Raw genomic sequence first — 22,969 nt, forward strand, 5'->3', positions numbered from 1 at the left:
ATTTGAACTTATTATTTAAAATGGAATACTAGATTCAAATATTGCAATAGATAATGTATCTGTTACAATAAATGCCATATCTGTTGGAAATATCAAATAGATTTAGACATATATTGCAACATGTAGGTCATCTGTTGGAAATTATCAAACAAGTCTACCCACTGTTGCAACAGATAGACTTAGAAACATTAGCATAATGCAACAGATGACCAACCTGTTGCAATAGATAAACTATCTATCATAACAGGTATAGTATATGTTACAACAGAAAGACAATCTATTGCATTATTAAAACTTCAACTTTTATTAGACAAAAAAAATTTCCACTACATTTAAAGTGAATTGACATGAAATAAAAAATTATTGTGGTGTTTGTGTTCTACATCTTCTGATTTATACAAAGGATCCAAGCGTTCAGTTCGTTCCCCATAAACCCAGACCTCTTGAATGTTTGTCACAGTGTTGTCGCACAAAAAGGTTATTGTCTTGGCCATTTTTGTGTCGATCAACAAACATTCGATGTATGCAAGCGCATACGACCCGAACGCGACAACGATTTCATTTTTTGAAAGGTCCATGTCCTTGTTTCAACCTTCAAAATCCCATATTTTCTTGTTGAAAAATTCCACTGGCAAATCATCTATTAGTTTACTCTACATCAACAAGTGGGGGAACAAATCCAACAACGGCTGAATGTGGGTAAAAAAATCGTCCTTCTCAATGACGAGTAAGTTGCAGTCATAAACCTTCATCTTTTCCTTCTCAAGTATATCTCAAGAGCCAAAAAATATTTGTAGACATTCACGTTCATGACTACAAGAGTTTTTTTTACCTTGGTTCAGCTCTTGCCGTGTGGATATGACCTCTCCTCTCTAACAAATTTAATTATTTCTTCATCCCATTGGAACTCAGAAACAAATGAATCAAATCCTGGGCTATCAGGAGTTGACGCTTGCTTAGTGAGCTCATCGTACATATCCTTGAAATTCTTGTTGAAGTTGAGGTCCATTATACTATCAGCAGCATCATAATATTCCGAGTACGTTAATTGTTTATCCCTCATGAGGAAGAGCATTTCTTCAACATACTATGATATAAGAAGTCAATTTTTAAATAGTTTAGTAATTGTAAAGAAGGAAAACATAATGAAAAGATGCAATGGATGGTCCATCTATTGCAGAGAATTCTTTGAATTTGATCACACATTACCCATCTAACACAACTTATGCAACAGATGGGTAATATGTTGCAACAGAACCACCGCCATTTGCAGCAGAATACACAACTATTTTAATAGATGACACATCTATTGTGTAGCTTCTTATTCATGGAGTAGATTAGAAGGCTAGGTTAGAAAATGTAAACTTACCTTGTCAACGTACGGCGTACGCATATCTGTCATACTCTTGAAGTCTTGCGAGGAAAATTTATGCATGGAGTAAATTGCTTGGCATTCTTTTCCCATCGCATATCTCTCTTCTCTTTGGTGTCAAGTTCCGCGTATATGTCCACATTTTTCAATGCTTCTTTCCCTTCAACAACTTTTGGAGAGGGAGGAGTAGTGATTTTTTTTATTTTCGATTGGAGAGAACTTGGCTAATTACTCTTTTCTTCCTCCTAACTTCCAATGTGGGATTGTATGGCTCCCTCACCTTCTTGGAGGGTATGACACCCCTTTTGGATTTCAATTCCTCGACAGCTTAGCTATAGCCTCTACTTTTCAAAGAGTTTATCCTATTTGTCCTTGCACTCTTCACATTTACAACAAGAACACGAGGGTGGAGAAAGGTGAGAGGGACTACTATAAGGGTGGGAAGGACCAGTGTAAGAGAGACCTGGTAAGAGTGAGAGAGACCTGTAAAAGAGGTATTTTCAAAAATATTTATTTTTCCTTGAGCATCGATATGCTCATCATCATAACTGGCAGCAGCAGCAGCAACATGCCTTCCACCAACATTAATAACTCCAGCAGCAACACCCCAGAAAAAGAACCCAAATTTATTGAAGTAGGTTGGTCATGAAGAGCCTCAACATTAGGCTGACCTTGCCTAACTACTTTTCTTATGGTTGTTTCTCTAGACAATTAATTCTTTATTAACTCCACCATTAGGGCTGCTATTGTATCAATAAGACCTAGAGTAATAAAAGAAGTCATCCCCAACTCCTGCTCAATAGGCACGATCCATGGATGCACAACCTATAAAAAATATAGATATATTTAAATCATATAATAATAATAATTTGTAGTCAGTTGGGTTACTGTTAACAGACAACTTATGCAATAGATGATCTTTTTGTCGCAACAGTTGATTTGTCTATCACAACAGATCAACAATATATTGCATTAGATTACCTATTTGTTGTATAATTTACAGTAGGTGGGTAATTTGTTGAGTTGGTTTCAGAGAACCAAAGCAACAGATGGGTAATCTGATGCAAAATATGAATTGTCTTTCACAATAAATCACCCATCTGTTGCAATAGATGACCCATCTATTGTAATAGAGGGCACATCTATTTTTATTTCTTTCTTTGAGTTAAATTATTTTACTTGAAAGAAGACGTACTACATCATCCAGAGGGTAAAAGAGATCAGCCTCCTTAATTCTTGTGTTGCTCTTTGCAGCCAACCACCTAAGGATCCTTGGATGAGAAACCTCATCTTGGTAATCCTTGACCTGCTTTCGAAGGGAGGGACAACTTCAAATGCCCAGAACTAAAAAAATTAAATAGGAAGAAATAAAAAAAGGTCATAATAGTTATTCAATACAAAGTAATGGATGCATAAACAAATAGTTATTAAATTTACCATGAAATCCCAAGGAAAGTCGTATAATGTGATTGTCTTTGGGGATAGCTTTGACAGTAAATATTTAACAGTCAAGTTGTAGCTATCATATCCCTAGGGATAATTGTTGAATTTCTCAAAATCCTCAACAAGCTTCGACAAATCATCTTCTATGACTTTGTTAACGTCTCTTGCCAATATAACGAAATGGACAAACCAAACTGAGCACAATTGCTCCTTGTACTTGTTTGATATGTTTTTATCCATGAGATATTTTGTAAACTTATTGGCTTTGTACCCACGTCCAGCAATGTCCAATAACTCATCTATTTTTTCCTTGCATTTGTTGGTATTGGTGGGTGGTCGCTGGTACAATGCCTTCCCTCTATTTGATGGTGGTGGTTTGGCTGTCCTGCTTGCCTTGGACCTTTTATGAGGTGTTTCCTTAATGAGAGGTTCTTCTGGACGATCGTTCCTCAAGCCTGTCACTATGGCAAACTATTTCAAACCCAAACAAACCGGCATGCCATAATAGTTGATACAGATTTCATCCATATTTTTGCCCCACTCCGTCTAATCTTTATCATATCCAGCGTACTTCGTCCTATGCCTAAGAAGAATATATACCATGCTTATTTGGAAATGGGTATTGTGGTCCTTAGGTAGTATAAGAAAGTGTCCAAAGCAGCTCTTCTTAAAAAATTCGTCTATGTTTTCATTATTCATCGTTATCCTAAATTCATCAAAAGGTTTCCCTAACTGAATTTAAGTACAAAATCGCCAGTTAGTTCTGCAGGGTCATATATCGGCATCACAACTTAAAACTCATTAATACTAATAGTTTCGATAGCCTCATGCTGGATTTCAATACTAATTCAACTTCCTTTTCTTGTTTATCTTCTTCTTCTTCCTTCTCACTTTCATTTTCCTCATCACTATCTACAGACCCTTGTACACGTCCCACACCGTCGTTTTCATATCTTTTCTTAGCTTCACTTTTCCGTGACTGAGATTGTTCAGGAAGCTCCTCTAAATTCCGCTGCACTTTAACCTTTTTTGTTAGGTGGTCAGAAGTTGATCCACTTTCACTTTGTTTTCTTTTGGGAGACATGTTTTACCTACAAACAACAGAAAAATAAAAAATACATTATAATTTATGTATGCATAAATTTTAAAACACACATTACAAACGCCACCAATGGCTACCACAAATACCACCAATGACGACACCACCAACACCACCTCCACAAACACCACCAGTACCTCCACAAAAACTGCTAACACTAACACCAATAGCCACCACCACCACCACCAAACCACCAATACAAACACCGCAACCAACACCACCTCTAATACGACCTATACCAACACCACTAGTTACAACCACCAACAACACCACAAAAACCATCCAACAATACCACGACAGTCAATGGAACACTACAATAAAAAGTAGGGTTTTGTCGAGTTCTTTCTATAATTATATCATCAAAACTCAAAATTGTTAACCCATTCTTAGATATAATACAACTAAAAGTCTTCTTTTTCAGCATTAACTAAAAATTCCTAATTTATAGAAAAATAAAAAATGTAAAACTCTTCTCGAACTCTCCTACCTACCAAGATAGAGAAAATGATGGATACAAGAAAGAATGAAGTCAAAAATAACAACTATGTGGTTGAAAATGGGAAGAAAGTCGATTTGTTGTGAAAGGTTGAGAAATATGTTGAGTAGTTATTGTCTGTATTATTGAGAGAGAAAAAGAGCAAGAAATGGAGATTTGAAATGTTGAAATATTTTTCCCACAAATGGATGATTTATATTTTGAAAAAGAATGACAAGTTTTGAAAACGTTAATTTGGTCCGAATTGATCTTAATTATTTTATTGAAATTTTAAAAGATATAATTTTTAATCGTAGTGTATTAAGTTAAACTAGAACACTGATTAATTTTAGGTTTTTTCTTAATAATAAGTTAATAGAAATCATTTAAACTCAGAGTGATCGTTCAACAACTCAGGTTCGGAAAAACACAATACCAACATCATGCAATTGCAAAGACTCAATTGAAGTTGTAGTTGACCCTGTCAAATCATCCCTAGTTGTAGCTAAATCAATTTAGGTATTATCTTAATAATAAGTTAATAGGAATCATTTCAACTCAGAGTGATCGATCGATGACTCGGGTTAGGAGAAAGCTAATACCAATATCATGCAATTGCAAAGACTCAATTAAAGTTGTAGTTGACCCTATTAACTCATCCCTAGTTATAGCTAAATCAATTTAGGTATTATCTTAATAATAAGTTAATAGGAATTGTTTCAACTCAGAGTGATCGTTCGATGACTCTGGTCAGGAGAAACGCAATACTAATATCATGCAATTGCAAAGACTCATTGAAGTTGTAGTTGACCCTGTCAACTCATCCCTTGTTGTAGTTAAATCAATTTAGGTATTAGCTTAATAATATGTTAGTAGGAATTGTTTTAACTCAGAGTGATTGATCGATGACTCAGATCGGGAGAAACACAATACCAATATCATGCAATTACAAAGACTCAATTAAGGTTGTAGTTGATCTTGTCAACTCATTCCTAGTTGTAGCTAAATCAATTTCGGTATAAGCATAATAGTAAATAAATAGGAATTATTTCAACTCAGAGTGATCGATCGACGACTCAGGTCAGGAGGAAGCTAATACGAACATCATGCAATTGTAAAGCCTCAATTAAAGTTGTAGTTGACCCTGTAAACTCATTCCTACTTGTAGCAAAATCAATTTAGGTATTAAATTAATAATAAGTTAATAGAAATCATTTTAAGTCAGAGTGATCAATCAATGACTCAGGTCGGGAGAAACGCAATACCAACATCATGTATTTATATAGACTTAATTGAAGTTGTAGTTGAACCTATCAAATCAACCCTAGTTGTAGCTAAATAAATTTAGGTATTATCTTAATTATAAGTAAATAGGAATTGTTTCAAATTAGAGTGATCGATCGATGACTCAGGTAGGGAGGAACTCAATACCAACATCATGCATTTGCAAAGACTCATTGAAGTTGTGACTGACCTTATCAACTCATCCATAGTTGTAAATAAATAAATTTAGGTATTAGCTTGATAATAATTTAATAGGAATCGTTTCAACTCATAGTGATCGATCGACGACTCAGGTCGAAAGAAACGCAATACCAACATCATGCAAATATAAATACTTAATTGAAGTCGTAGTTGACCCTCTCAACACATAAATAGTATTAGCTAAATAAATTTAGGTATTAGATTAATAATAAGTTAATAGGAAACATTTCAACTCAGAGTGATCGATCGATGACGCAAGTCAGGAGAAAGCTAATACCAACATCATGCAATTGCAAAGACTCAATTAAAGTTGTACTTAACCTTATCAACTCATCCCTAGTGGTAGCTAAATTAATTTAAGTATTAGCTTGGTAACAAGTTAATAGGAATTTCAACTGTCATGACCCGAGCTGAGACCCTGGCCGTGACAAGCATCCCGAACGATGGAGGCCTGGGCGCCCTTCTACATTTTGGTAATCATGCACAATACTCAAATAACAAAGAAAAGAATGCAAAAATAAAACAGACGGAATCATGATCATGTACTGAATCTATTCAACAATACGAGAACAAGTTTATCAACATCTAAACAACATCTTTCTCAGTCTGCGAAATCTCTACTACATAAGACATCAATAATTCGTTTGAATCTGGGATAAGTCCCCCAGTGGACCAAACCCAAAATAAATAGTAAATGTCTAAAAAGAGATATGCCTTCCAGAATAAAGAAGGCTTACCACTGCAGACCTTACTTCTGACTGAAATCTCTATGGCTTAGCAGGACCTCTAGACTGAGCCTCAGTCTTTGAAAGGTAGGGGGTCAATACAATTGTACTGGTACGCATAGCAAAGCCAAAATAATAATTTTTATTCAACATAGGTGAGACCAATTTAAAAATAGTTCATAATTATAAATATGATAAGAAAACACATGGGCATATTTAAAAAGACTCTGAACAATTACCTGAACTCTGTGACATACTCTTTATTTTATTTCGCTAGGTGGTATACCCTACAACTCTGAAATTCCACGGGCTATATGCAATCTGTCCTTAACTCGACAGCCAAGCCCCCAACCCAAGTTTTCCACAAGGGTCGGAGTCTCTGAATCTCTACTACGCCACAGGGCCGTCACCAGCATACAATAATAATATACCCGTATCGGCAAAACAAAATTTTAGAAGAAGAGTTATTTGAACTCAAGCCTTCTTCGGGCAACCACCTAACCCTCTTTAAGCCCACTTTTAGCTCTTTAAACATATTTTCTCTGAGAAATCAAGTTTGAAACTCTTACTCTGTTATGGCATACATTTATATGGTATCGTCAGAACATTGACTTGCAAGTCGAATCTGTAAGCCATAAAATCATATTACAATCTCTTCTTTCAAAAACATAAAATTCAGACCACCATATCATTCAAACAGTATAAGAGAATTCATGTTTCAAAACACATGTCAAAACCATGCAAATATACTCATCTTTTCAATAATTATAAGTGGTGGTCAATTTCTCAAAACATTCTTGAAATTCCTTCAATTATTGCATTTAATAATTAAATCATGAATATGTCCCCCCCCCCCCTCCAAATCTCAATCATTATAAAATTCATATAAAATAATAATTCTCTTGACTCATTCTTTAAATCATGAAATTTAGGAATCCATAACTTGCAAATCAAGTAGTAACAAAATGGGAGAGGGGAGATTCAATAATTCACGCTCTCAATTGATATTTCAAATCTTCAATCACATATACATACATACATACTAACAAAATCAATTTCAGGGGAAAGCCTAAAGACCAAAGCAATAATATTATTTAAGAGTTCATAAAACACAATTATATTGTAAATTCCAAAACACCATATTTAAATATTGTTGTAACGATTTAATAATGCCCCTGTAGTTTTAGAAAAACCCCACGTACCTTAGATTACGTAGTTTGAAGAATAAAATCTGAATCTTGATTTGTTTTTTTGGAATTCTTGACTGAAGAGCTTGATCTTGATCTTTGGGGAAGGGATTAGGGTTTTGATTTGAGAGAAAAATTGGATTATAGAGTGTATTATGCTTCTTGGGGCATGAATCTTATGTTATGACGGACCTTGGGTGAGGTAAAGGTCCAAATTGCCCTTAAAATGCTAAAACAGAACCTGGAAATCAGGTGTGTATGACAAAGCGTGCGTCGCACGCTAATCGCGCGCAACTACTGCCTCTCACGAAAATGGCTATAATATTTTGTTTGAGTATTAGATATTTACGAAATTGGTATTGTTGGAAAGATAATTCGAAGACCTTTCATTTGATATATAGTAGGCCCTCTAAATCCTTATATAAAAGAAGTTTATGTTCGATGGAAGTTGACCCAAGTTTAAACATCCACTAAAACTTATTCGGTAGAAATGTTTTCAACTCGTCTTTGAGTTAGGGGATTTTTGTGACCTCAATTCATATTCAAAGGTATTCTAACACTATAGTATTGATCACCACATATATATTAACAAGGAATCATCTAGTTCGGGTCTATACGTATAGGAACGATGGTCTTGATTCTAGCCCGAAAGTACAGGGTGTTACATTATCTCCCCTTGGGATCATTTGTCCCCGAATGATGGGTAGGGACTTCTTGAAGCTCCAAAAGTGTATAATAAAGAACAAAATATTGATTTGAACGTTTTTCCTCAACAAAAATATGCAAAGGCATCACACGATCTTCATGATAACCCTTAGGGAAACAGATAAGCACGAAACCTGAGATAACAAAATCTGACATCGACATGATTCTTGACATGTGTTTTATGGCACATGATCAAAACATTGTAAGGCATGAATCTTTCCTAAGAGTCCTCAACCCGATTAAGATTGGTACAAGACGTGAGATGAGATTCCCGCGGAACATAAGAATAGATTAAAAACATTCTCTACCTCAAAGATACATCGAATAAAATTAAACTTACAGACACTACTCATCCACACCCCGAACAACAAACAGCATACTTCATATTTTTTCAACTTTCAATTCTCTTACCATGCATCTAACCACAAAATTTGAGTCACACCGCAAAGTAATTTTTACATTGAAGCCTAACCTGGAGTAACAAGATGCTAACTTAAGCTACAATCACCTATACTCCACCTCTTATTAAGGAAAATTACTTCACCTTATCACTATCACCAAACACACTCGAGTTTTTTTTATCAAGGAGAACCAACTACATAAACTAGTGATTTGCATTCTCATCAATCACAACATTCAAGCCTATCATTACTACACCCATTACATGGATTTCCCCCACTAAGACCAACAATTTCAATCACTCTCACAAATATTTTCGTCACATTTCTCCTTCTTAGCTATTTCACACAACAAAAATTCATATCCTTCTTTTCCTTTCTACCTATAACCTTAGATCAAGAAATCACATAAAAAATTTCACCTTCAAGAACATCTACACCTCTACCTAATACATCAGTACGCTTCCACAGCCACTATCATACTATCATACGGAAGGTCATTAAGAGACCCGAACACAAACATCATGAATGGAAGTAACACTTGTCAGACCATAAATTATACTTATTGCACTACACAAGGAGGGACATGAGGTGAAGACACGATAGAGCAGACACGAGGTGCTTCATATATCAAGTGTCTGAACTGCAAGTAAAGAAATGCTCTGGCATAAACACAACAAAGTATGAGTACTTAGGACAGACCATAGCGAAAAACACAAGCTGAATTAGAGTGGGTGGAATTGACCCAAACGCCCCTGGAAAATGTAATTGAAAGCTGAAAATTTTTGGGGAGCATGCGTCGCACGCTCTGGAACCCCAAAATAGAGCTGCGCCACATGCTCTATCGCATGCTACCCCAGGTGTGGATTGGAGCATGCATCACGCACTAATCACATGCTGCTACTATTTCGGACATCCAAACATGGCCTTACGCTCGTCCGAAATTTCCGAAACTTACCCGAGATATACCCTTGACACCCCCGATCATGAATCAACTTACAAATCGATATTCTAAGTCCGACAAGGTCAAAATAAAATCATCAAATATTAGGAGCTCAAAATGTGCTAAGTCTTTTAACAATTTGGAAAATTTTCAAATTGTCAGCTCTCCATACACTTAACCAAGAGTGGTATGAGTCGAGAATGCTACGAGATGTTACATCATAACTAAGACAAAGATTTTTGCTTGAAGTGATTGCTCCTCATTTAAAGAACTAAAATTTTCCATGAGTTTGCATAAACTTTATCACTTTGGATAAACCCGGTATAGGATAAATCAGTGACATAGATATATTTTTCATTAGGACCAAGCATGCTGAGTGACACGAATTTATGGGACATGGACATCATAATATATGGCTGGAATATATGAAAGACTAAATGATTGAGAGACATAATTGCTTCTAGTTTGGAGGTCAGCTCATAAACATAAGTCCATAGAGAACTCGAACCATAGGCATAGGCATGACTTGAACACATGACGTAAGACATTAGTGGAATAATCTCCGAAATGGAAGTAGGAAGAGTATGCTGGATTAGGAATTGATTTATCATGACTCCTCTCCGCAACTTGCCACATAGAGATCATTTGGGAACTCACTTAATTCTGCATCTCCCCCTTAGATCAAAGTCACAACTCTCAACATAAAAGAGACATCACCACACACTTAAACTCTAAACTCTTCCTAAAGAACTATATTCTGAAGGCCTTGTTTTTTTTTTTTTTTTTTGTAAATGCTACTATTAACTTTCTCTAGCCTCTGTAGCCATCCCTCTACAACTCCCACTCTCATAAGAGTACGCATTCACACTCCTTAACACAAAAGGGGGGTATCAGTATATAGATGCACACAACTCCTCTCATTAATCTCTAATACAAAGACATTAAATTATTTTCTAGGACATCTCCCTTCAGGGACACTAATCGTAATTTATTCTAACTCCCAAAGTCATCAACTTACAACTAACATTTTCATGGGCATAGACACCCACTCTTCCAAAAATTTAATGCTCCATCTTCAATTTTCTTAGGATACTATCATTACACCTCAAATCACATAACCTAAAACTTAACAAAATCTGTAAAAACTATACCAAAGGCGTACATTGCCTATCTATATCTCCTCAATTTAACTCTAAAGGGCATCATTCAACAACTTCTCATACTTCTCAGTATTACAAGATAAAAGAACTAAGTCTTGGTATATAAAACGCTTATTCACATAAAACTTTATTCAACACCCTGCTACCTGAGTTCATCTTTTTCCTATATACTCGCGTTCTTATCCACTTAATGACTCAACCACAATTCACTATTTTAACACTAGTCCTCATGTACACATATACCTCACGATTTCCACTTAAACTTTTCATAAATCATCAACCTAGTCCATTTACACATCACATCAAGACTGCTAATTAATCCCAACAAAACAGGTATCATTAATCTTAAGCTACTATTCTTACCATCATACTTCACATCTAACGTTTAAGCCTATAGTGTAACGTCAATCATGTACCACCAACGAAGCATGCCACATACTACACTAATCCATTAAATTAGGGAATCCGCCCAGCTATGCCATTTAACTTAACTATCACCCACCAGTTCATCCCCTCCACAACATTACTACCATACCTTAGAATCTACCACACATCTTCTCACATTCAGTACTAGCTTACAACTACCAAGGAAAAGACAATCAAGGGGAAAAGTCATATAATAGGGACAGTCGGTCTTACTCTTATAACATACCCATTCCAATCTTATCTACATATCCCACTTCTTCACATCATACTTACTTACCCATGTATGCATTTTCACTATCACCAAATTTCATAAATACCAATGAGTCTTTATCCATAATTTATTAACGAGTCTACCCCTTCCCATTCACAGCCTATGAGTAATTTATACAACTACTATAGCCATCCATTCTTTGATCCTCCCCTTCTCTGAATAAATAATAGTCATATCATGTATCTTTCTTCACAGACTGCCATACAGTCTATAAATATTTCTACACATTAGTCTATTATTATACCACATTATTCTATCACTACACAATGGTAACCCACTCCTCAATCCACGATTATACAACTAAAACTATTTATTTACGCCAAAGTCACCCTCACTCTGACTTCTAACCTTATGACTTTATATCACCAACTTCTTGGCTTATCTCACTAAAAGTAGGTCATGACACCATACCATATACTACTACTCAGGTGGAAATATAGTTTCAACATTCTGCAACACATCATTACCCTTATGGAAGACATCGGCAATAAGAATTTTAAAAAAAGGACTGAATAGGCTTTGTACCATAAGCTGGAAAGCATGATTTCACCAGAATAAAGGCATACATACAAATCAATATATCTTGAAGCACTAATGGACTCCTCTTAAGTCCACGTGCTATCTCATAACTTTATGGATTACTCAATCAAAGAGAACCACATCATTGGGGATGCTAGACTCTTAGACTTATACTGCCTCGACAATGAGGTATGGCCCATGCTATTAGAACGAGGAATGAACTTGGATAACTTTCTTGTGGATGACTCTATAGCACGAACTAGAGTATGAAAGAATGGGAAACAACTCCTAAATGCCAGGTAGCCTCCTGATTATAAGTGTGGTGCACAATACACCCATAAAAAAGACTCTACTAGATACGATTTTGCAGACATCCTGGGATCATAAACCATGCTCTGATACCAAGTTTTTCATGACCCGAGCTGAGACCCTGGCCGTGATAAACATCCCGAACAATGGAGGCCCGGGCACCCTTCTACATTCTGGTAATCATGCACAATATTCAAATAACAAAGAAAAGAATGCAAAAATAAAATAGATGGAATCATGGTCATGTACTGAATCTGTTCGACAATACGAAAACAAGCTTATCAATATCTAAACAACATCTTTCTCATTCTGCGAAATCTCTACTACATAAGACATCAATAAGTCGTCTGAATCTGGGACAAGGCCCCCAGTGGACCAAACCCAAAATAAATAGTAAATGTCTAAAAAAAGATATGCCTTTAGGAATAAAGAAGGCTCACCACTGCAGACCTTACTTCTGACTGAAATATCTATGGCTTAGCAGGACCTCTAGACTGAGCCTCAGACCCTAAAAGGTAGGGGTCAATACAATTGTACTGGTATACAGAGCAAAGCCAAAATAATAATTTTTATTCAACATAGGAGAGAGCAATTTAAAAATAATTCATAAATATAAATATGATAAGAAAACACATGGGCATATTTAAAGACTCTGAACAATTACCAGAACTTTGTGACATACTCTTTATTTTACTTCTGCGCTAGGTGGTATACCCTACATCTTTGAAATTTCACTGGCTATATGGAATCTTGCCTTGACTCTGCAGCCAAGCCCCCAACCCAAGTTTTCCACAAGGGTCGGAATCTCTGAATCTCTATTATACCACAGGGTCATCGCCAGCGTACAATAATAATATACCCGTATCGGCAAAACACGATTTTAGGCTAAGAGTTACTTGAACTCAAGCCTTCTTCGGGCAACCACCTAACCCTCTTTAAGCCCACTTTTAGCTCTTTAAACATGTTTTCTCTAAGAAATCAAGTTTGAAACTCTTACTCTATTGTGGCATACATTTATATGGCATCGTCATACCATTGACTTGCAAGTCAAATCTCTAAGCCATAAAATCATATTACAATCCCTTCTTTCAAAAACATAAAATTCAGACCACCATATCATTCAAACAGTATAAGAGAATTCATGTTTCAAAACATAAGTCAAAACCATGAAAATATACTCATCTTTTCAACAATTCCAACAAGTAGTGGCAAATTTCTCAAAACATTCCTGAAATTCCTAAAATTATTGAATTTAGTAATAAAATCATGAATATGCCCCCCTCCAAATCCCAATCATTATAAAATTCATATAAAATAATAATGTTCTTGACTCATTCTTTAAATCATGAAATTTAGGAATCCACAACTTGCAAATCAAGTAGTAACACAATGGGAGAGGGGAGATTCAATAATTCACTCTCTCAATTGATATTTCAAATCTTCAATCACATATACATACATATATACTAATAAAATCAATTTCAGGGGAAGGCCTAAAGACCAAAGCAATAATATTATTTAAGAGTTCATAAAACACAATTATATTGCAAATTTCAAAACCCCTATGAAACTCATGATTTCACCATGTTTAAATATTGTTGCAACGTAGTTTTAGGAAAACCCCATGTACGTTAGATTATGTAGTTTGAAGAACAAAATCTGAATCTTGATTTGTTTTTTTGGAATTCTTGACTTAAGAGCTTGATCTTGATCTTTGAGGAAGGGGTTAGGGTTTTGATTTGAGAGAAAAATTTGATTATAGAGTGTATTATGCTTCTTGGGGCGTGAATCTTATGTTATGGATGGACCTTTGGTGAGGTAAAGGTCCAAATTGACCTTAAAAATGCTAAAAAAGAACCTGAAAATTAGGTGCGTACGATAGAGCGTGCATTGCACGCTAATCTCACGCAGCTACTACTTCTCTCACGAAAATGGTTGTAACTTTTTGCTCGAGTATCAATTTTTGCGAAATTGGTGTTGTTGGAAAGCTAATTCGAAGACCTTTCATTTGAGATATAGTAGGCCCTCTAATTCGTTATATACAAGAAGTTATGTTTGATGGAATTAACCCAATTTTAAATAGCCACTAAAACTTATTCGATAGAAATGTTTTCAACTCATCTTAGATTTAGGGCATTTTTGTGACCTCAATACATATTCAAAGTTATTCTAACACTATAGTATTGATCACCACACATCTATTAACAAGGAATCATCTAGTTCAGGTCTATACACATAGGAACGACGGTCTTGATTCTAGCCCAAAAGTACAGGGTGTTACATCAACTCAGAGTGATCGATCAAAGACTCAGGTCTGAAAGAATGCAATACCAATATCATGCAATTGTAAAAGACCCTATCAACTAATACGTAGTTGTAGCTAAATCAATTGAAGTTGTAAAAAAAATAAATGTTCAACCTATTGCAATAGAGGACTTATCTGTTGGAATTTGTCAACTAGATTATTAAATATATTGCAATAGATTACCTATCTATTGTAAATTGTCAAATGGACATTGGCGTTTGTTGCGATAGATGACTCAGCCGTTGGAAATTTTCAAACAAAAATAGTCACCTATTGTAGAGGATCACTTATATGTTTTAAAGATCTTTTTTTTATTTGAAAGCAATTTTTTGTCCGTGATAAAAAGGATAAAATAGTAAGGCGGTAAACAATATTACTTGAATAACTCAAAAATCTCCTTCTTGAGTAGTTTTATCTTGTCTTTTCAATGTCACCTCTCCTCGTGCCCCTCAAATTTATTAATGAATATTTAAAATCATCTTTAGAATTCTCTCTTCTTCAGCCATAAATTAACTTAGGTCATCTCTCTTATTTCTTTCAAAATTCTCTTTCTCTCCTCTTTAGGATAATCATAACCGTCTCCTTTTTTCCTCACTTTCCTCTCCTTTTTCGTATGAGGATCCTTTTGGATCTCAACCGATCAATATCATTTCTCATCTGAAATGGGTGTTCTGATCTCTTTGCTTTTTTGATATTGCAGGTATGGTTTACTATTGCTCTTTCCTTCTCGTTTTCTTCTTCGTACGTTATTTAAATTATATATTTACATCTATTATTTTTATTAATTTAGCCATTACTAGTATCCTATTTATTGAGAAAATTGAAGGAAAGATTACTTTTAAGTCTTGAATGCAAAACCATTGTTTTTATTAAAAAATATGCAAAAAAAGCATCTGTTAAGAGAACTTAAAAAGCGTTATTGTTAGTATCATTTTGTTCTGTCTTTTGTTTGTTACTTTGTTGGTGGTGCTGTTGTTGGGGGTGTTGGTGTTGTTGGAACACGTGGTGTTTGTGTTGTTGATAGTGTTGGAACATATGGTGTTGTTTCTTTGTTGTTGATGCTGTTTTTTATGTTGTTGGTGGTGTTCCGATAGTTTCCTTAACTATTGAAACTGATGAATCAATTGTTGGAACAAACGGAGCAACTATTGGAAGAAATAAAACCAGTACTAAGGATTGTTATTTGTTCCAATAAATGACCCATCTATTGCAACCTGTCAGCCATTTGTTGCCACAAATACGTCGTCTGTTGCAACAGATGACTCATATGTTGAACAGATGGGGAATCTAATGCAACAGATGGGTCATCTATTACAACATCTATTGTAATATGTTGTATTTATTTAATTTTGTGTTGCCCTTTTGTAATGTTCTTTTTGTTCTTCTCTTGTTTGACATCAAATATTTTTCTCTTGTTTACAGATAAAAGGAAGTGAAAGTGGATTAACTTTTGCCCGACCAGTATTAAGGCTAGAGTAAAAATGAGTTCGATGAAATAAACTGCTTGTAGATGGAACAACTTCACATGTGAGAGGTATGTATTACTGATCAACCTAACGTGAAAACACACATCCAGTACACTAATTTTATGAATGTTGGTTCTTGACCTATTAGGCATTAATCATTCCAACAAGATATTGTATTTTACAGTTAAAATTGTTAGGTTCGAACTGGTAAGGTTGAGGGACCAGATTGGTGGTGTCGATATCCTGTTATGGTTTAATGAAGATTTTGTTAATATTTATGTGTCAAGTTTGGAGAAGGGTTCAAGTTTTTGGTGGAAGTGTACGCATTTAAATAGACATTGGACTGATTTTAGGGGTTCAATAGACTTTTGAAAGGCCTCTGAAGCCTCGCACTACTACAAACAAGAATAGAAAACCAATAGAAATTTCCCTGGTTCAAATTTATATAGATTTATTGTTCGAGGAGACTATTATATAGCAGAAGGTGATTGGGCGAATATCTATGCGGGAAAGGAAAGGTGGAGAAGACCATATATCAATTCAGACCTTATTAAGGAAGAACACAAGGTAGGAAGGAACGTGTAGCGAATCTGGCTAATGAAATTGACATGAAAAATGAAAAAATTTAATGAGCTATAAATGTGAAAATGTATCAAAAAATGAAAAATCCATCAGTCCATTTTGAAAACAACTGTTACTATTCACTTTGTTTTAGTAACCCAAAGTCAATGTTTCAATATTTTAAATTAATGATGTGGCAAAACCAGAGTTGTGTTCACTATGAGTATTGCTATTTATTGAAAAATATTTTGAAGAAGATTCTCATGACAGGTAGGAAACAACAAATTATCACTATCAATGATTCTTCTAAATGTCTTCCGACCTATTTAGCTGCTAGCTTACTTAATTCTCTCAAACTTTGGGAATCCTTATAGTTAAACTGATTTCATCTCAACTTGATTAATCTTGTTACAACATTAATCATTAGATGGAAATTTAACGTTTCCAAATCCCCATTAATAATTCCCTTCCTTTAAGTGATCCCTTAGTTCAAGAAAACCAATGTAAGGCTTAGTCTATTGTTTGCAACCAATAGAAAATATTCATTACAAAAGAATTATCAAGAAGTTCCTACAATCATTCGAATCTTAGCCAACTAAAGAATTCATAATGCTAACACTCATTGATCCCACAACTCTAGTTATGGGATTTAGTTCCTCATGAAATAAAAAGAACATATATTAGATCCACAATTCAAAAGTAGTTAACTTACAAACAATGGAAATTGAAGATTGTTCATCCTTCAAATTCAAACGAGAATCACAAAAACCAAAACAATAATCTCAAAAACTGAATTCAAAAATTATCTAAAAAAATATCAAAGTTGTTTTTTAGACCAAGTTCAAGATTCCAATGAAAATCTAAGGTTTTTCTATAAATACTCAAGATCTTCCGGATTTGAATATCAAACTCCAGCTTTTCCTCCCCATAGCTGATGACCTCTTGTGACGGCTTATCAGACAGTTGATGACTTATCAGACAATTCGTCAACAACTCTTTCCAATCCTTGCTCATTGCCTACAGCTGATGACTTCCAGTGACTACCTATCAGCTAGTTGATGACTTATTAGACAAGTCGTCAACAACTCTTCCCAGTTGTTGCACACTGTCTACAGGTGACAACCTCCTCTGACGGCTTATCAGATAATTGACGACTTATCAGAAAAGTCGTCAAGTGAAATCTTTAAAACTTATCTTCATATCTACTTCACAAAAAATCATCCTTCTTGATGTAGTTTTCATAAGTTTTCATGCATCTCGACTTCCCTGCAAAATCATAAGCTTGCCCTTACCTTTCTATTTGGTTCATCTAGTAGTCAAACTAAGATCACTATAGGACTATCTCAACTTGAGTGAAGGCTAGGATTTGTGACTTAGCCTCTCTTTGTTCACTTTCAACACTTGGCTACACCCACTTACTCCTTTGCATTCAATTCATAATAACCTTTCACATCATTCTCAGCAATTCCACTAAGCACCATTTATTTACTATTACTAAAGAACCATTTTTCTCAACAATTCCACTCAGCACCATTTATTTACTATTACTAAAGAACCATTTTCTTACTAACTTTCACAGCTTTTTCACCTTCCAATCATCATCTTCTCTACTGTATCCACCCTCAACTTAGGTTATTTTCCTAAGTTGACATGTGAAATGTCCAAAGAGAGAACTTGGCTCAAACACGAATCGATTATGAACTCAGTGAAAGATGTTCAATTTGTTGAAACAAAGAAAACATTATAAAGGATAAATAAGGGATGAAAATGGAATATAATATGTACCTAAGGGTTGATTATCTTGGCTAACTGGTTCACTAATCAAAAATGGCCTGTGATCACTTCTCAGATGACTACTCGAAACCCTAACAGAATGATTTGGGCAAGTTCTAGATGCATGCACACAATAAGAACACATTGATAGGAAAACCTCACTCTGTCATGTCATGGAATTTAATAAACATCACCAAATAATTAATCAAAACTCAAGATCAATCAGGGAGTGACATATTTGTATACTTTCATAGATAGGCATGGTTTCCCTGCACCTAGCAATCAATCTTACATTCAAAATTTTTGATGGGCACACAGTTTTGACAATTTTGAAATCATAGGCATGCATTTGCTACTCATTTACATGTTACTCTTCAATGCATACATAACACATACATAACATACAACTACTCCTAAATATGTCGGTTCGCTAGATAGCGCTCAAGGACACAGATAATATACCCTTGAGGTTGCAAGTACCCCCACTCCTACAAACAAAAGCATGCATTATCCTCAATGAAAATGTATCAAACTATGATAGCAAGATTGAGGAAATACCTACTGTGCCTTAAGCGCTTATATCACGAGCTGCTGACTATGTTGCTGCATCATCATCGGGAAGAGTATCATCAGTGGAATCCGGTTAAGCTGATGCATCTATATCAATGGTTAGCAAAGTAAAGAAATCCCCAATAAGAGGTCCACTAGCTGAGCTCCCACAGCTCGGGCTCTCAATATTTCTTCATGCGGCTCACCATCCACTTTTGAATTTCTCTAAGTTCTTTCAACTATTTTTCTCTTCTTTCTTATTTTCTTTCTTCTCAATGCTCCTTTGTTCATCGTTGTCACTTCTCTTTCATTTACCTTTGTCCTTTTCATCCACTTGTGTTGCCAGTGATGTAAAACAGTGGTGCTTCTTCTTTAGATTCTTCAATAACAAGGTCTGAACATATCATGATCTGACGGCTCTACAAGGTCACAATATCAGTTCTAGACTTTTCCAAGGCTGCCTCAAATGCTGCAAGATCGGGTACTGACATCTCATTCAACCTCTCATTTACTCGACACTCCATCTCATCAATTCTTTCATGGAGAGTCAAGAAAGTTTCAATGGCTACCTTGATTTTCTTATCGACAGTAGGCTTGAACTGGTTAGCGAACAACCTCAATTGTGCCTCAAACCTTTTTCCCTACTTTACCAGCTTCTTAAAATTTTCTGGAGTCAATGCATACTCAAACACCGTTGTTGCGATCACTATATTTCTTCTCCTTCTGGAATAGATGTATAACCTACAAAGAAAGTAGCCTGAGAAGACTCTAGTGCTGAAAGCCACACATTTTGTAGGGAGCCTGTGGCAGTTGCAGGTGTATGAACACCCTCAGAAATAATAGCATCACTCTCTACCCTGCTTCCTTGCCTAGAACCAATGTAGGCTTACTCTCATCAAATTTGATAGGACTGTGAGTTTTTGTGGCCTTGACTTCATTATCTACACCAGTGAGGATTAGAACACGTGCCTCTTTGCATAATCTTGCAATCAAACAAGGGAATGGATAATGTTGCCCAAATTTTGATCTCATCGACAATGATTTCCCCAAAGTTCAAGGGGAATTTGGACAATAAGCTTGCTGTAAGTACCGGTCTATCCTCATATGGGATATTATCTCCTGTCGTAGGCATCAGCCTGCACCTTACCACTCCCCACCAGAACCTTGCTTCTTAGGACCGTGAAGCCTTAAAAATCCTCACACTTGGATTATCTAACCATTCTGTCTCCCCATCCACTGTAATCTATGCCAACCAAGGGCATTGATTTTCCTGATCAGTCATTATATGATAGAACTCTGGCAAGGTAGCTGGAGGATTGAAGTCAGGACCATGAAGAAACCTGTTGATTGTATGATCAGACAACTCTACCATCACTCCTCGAACTGATATCTGATCCATGTTAGGCTTCTCTGTAGCCTTTTCTCTTTTTTTGCACATACTTTCAACCGTTATTGTGTAGTTGGCATAAAATTCCCTGACCAACGTTGGACAGTATGTGATGCCCTCTTTAGTGATCCATGATAGATCATAATCTCTGAAAGTTCTTTCCAGATTTGGATATCTGCTCAACCCGAATGTGATCATTTTAACTTCTTTACATATGGGCTTTCCTTCTGCCTGTGGGTACCAATCCCTCATGGTAGATCTTTGAGACTCCTTCAACGTTCCACTATATGCTATTTCAAATGCCAGGGTTTTTACACTTCATCGCATTGCCCCGTATCAGAGAGTCTTCTTCTATTTATTGCTTAAAAGACTGTTTCTAAGATAAAACTGAGTCTTCTTTCTCAAAGCTTTTGTCCTCGACCTCCCTCCCTTCAGACAGTGGAGGTGGTTCTGATATACGGAGACATTGCCTTGTACGACATCTTTGAAGTTGTGCTTCTTCCTATTCGCTCTCAGAATCATTGAACAGTCGCCGAGTCAAATTTTCCTTGTTCACTTTCTTACTGTCCTTCTTTGACTTTTCTTTTGGTGGCATGATTATATCTACATCAAAGGAAAAGAATCATTTAGTATCCAAGAATAAGTAAAAAAAAGAGAATCATTTTTAGTATCACTCTTAAAAGGGTTTAAGCACAATGGGTAACATGTGTGTGGCGACTTTGTTGATAAGTCATCACTTAAGTGATAGCTTATGCTTATCAAGCCATTTCGTCAGAGCAAAAAAGAATTCAAAAATTTTTTTAACTCAGGTGACGACTTGGCCTGATAAGTCGTGACTTAGTGATGGCTTATCAGCCATGCAATGGCAAAAAACAGAATCTTCAGCAACTCAATTGTTTGAGTGACAACTTAATTGATAAGTGGTCACTTGGTTGATTACTTATCAACCTCTTGATCAGTCCAATTCATCTTTATAACTCATTCATTTTGATTTTTAGGCTGAAATTTGAAACTTGTTGCCCAATTCAAAACTTGTTAACCCTAAGTTTTGGTTCCCAAACAAGATACTTCACCCAATTCGATTTAATAAATCTTGAAAAACATGGGTGCAATGGGTTTTCACTCAATTTAAGCTAACACCTTTCACTAACAATGATGAACTTTACAACTTGACAAAAAGTTGTTCATGAGCGACTTTTAGTTATGCAAAGTTAAGTTGGTTAGGGTGACCCAATTACTTTATATTTCTTAAATTCGTCCATGTACACTTCAAAAACCTTTAAATCTTTCTAGTTTCAAGCAATTTCCATTTATTTTCATTAGAAAAATAGCAAAGTTGTCGAAGCATACCTTTCAGCGACTTGGCTACGCACTTCAAACTTGTGAGTATTTCAACTTGCTTAGAGAGACACAGTCTTCTATCTCAATGCTTTTGTAGGTTCAAAGAATTCTCACAAAGAAAAAGAAAAGTCTAGAACTTATTTACTTGCTTTTGAGAAGATGAAGAGAGAAGATAATGTTCGAAATTGAAAAGGGAAAAGACGGGAAATGTGAAAAGTTTGCACTGATGTAGCTGCATGTTTTTGTTTTCTAAGTTTATCTATATTTTTTTTTAATTTTAAAGACTTTAAGACTAATTACAATATACTCCCTCCATTTAAAAAAGAATGACCTACTTTGATTTGGCACAAAGTTTAAGAAAATAAGAGCATCTTTGAATCTGTTGCCCTTAAATTAAAGTAGTATCAAATGTACCAAAATATTCTTTAATCTTGTGGTTATAAACATGTTGGAAAGTTGAAATTAAAGTATTGCCGAAAAAAGAAAGGGGTCATTCTTTTTTAAACGGCCTAAAAAGGAAAGTAGGTCATTCTTTTTTAAACGGAGGGAGCACCAAAAATAAAAAATGGCAACATTTATTGACAAGAATTTGAAAAGTTAAGGGTTATTGGGTTTGGATTGGGTCATGAATTCGGATTCGGGTTAAAATGACTTACCTATGTTCAAGATTTAAGTGACGGCTTATTAATTGGTTGATAGCCCGTCACAAATCTCGTCACCCTAAGAAAGAATGTTACTGAGTTTTGATTCAACTGACGACAAGGTGCGATGGCTCGTCACTTGGGTGACGGCTTATTAGCCTTGTCGTCATCCTTATCTAGAATGTGCCCAATTTTTGTTTAAGTTGACGACTTCAAGTGATAGATCGTCAGCTTGCTGATAACCTATCAACTTGGTCGTCACTCAAACTAATGTATGCAATTCCTTTTGCTTGAATTGATGACTTCAAGTGATAGGTCATTAACTTATTGATAACCTACCAACTTTTGTCGTCAAATTTCATTCCATCAGCCACATTGATTCTAACTTTGTTCCTGCACATCTGAACAACTTATTATTAAAACAAAGTT

The 22,969-nt window shown here is 35.5% G+C and overlaps 1 protein-coding gene across 1 annotated transcript in view; it reads right to left on the reverse strand.

Annotated features, from left to right (window-relative positions):
* Positions 1 to 22,969, reverse strand: part of LOC107846754 (early nodulin-93-like) — an 85,256-nt gene that overhangs the window by 10,646 nt on the left and 51,641 nt on the right. Inside the window, exon 4 of the mRNA XM_016691053.2 lies at positions 19,619 to 19,628. Coding sequence (XP_016546539.2) covers positions 19,619 to 19,628 — 10 coding nt within the window. The remainder of the gene's footprint in view (positions 1 to 19,618; positions 19,629 to 22,969) is intronic.

This window comes from Capsicum annuum, chromosome 9 (genome assembly GCF_002878395.1).
Source record: "Capsicum annuum cultivar UCD-10X-F1 chromosome 9, UCD10Xv1.1, whole genome shotgun sequence".
In the NCBI taxonomy this organism is placed as follows: Eukaryota; Viridiplantae; Streptophyta; class Magnoliopsida; order Solanales; family Solanaceae; genus Capsicum; species Capsicum annuum.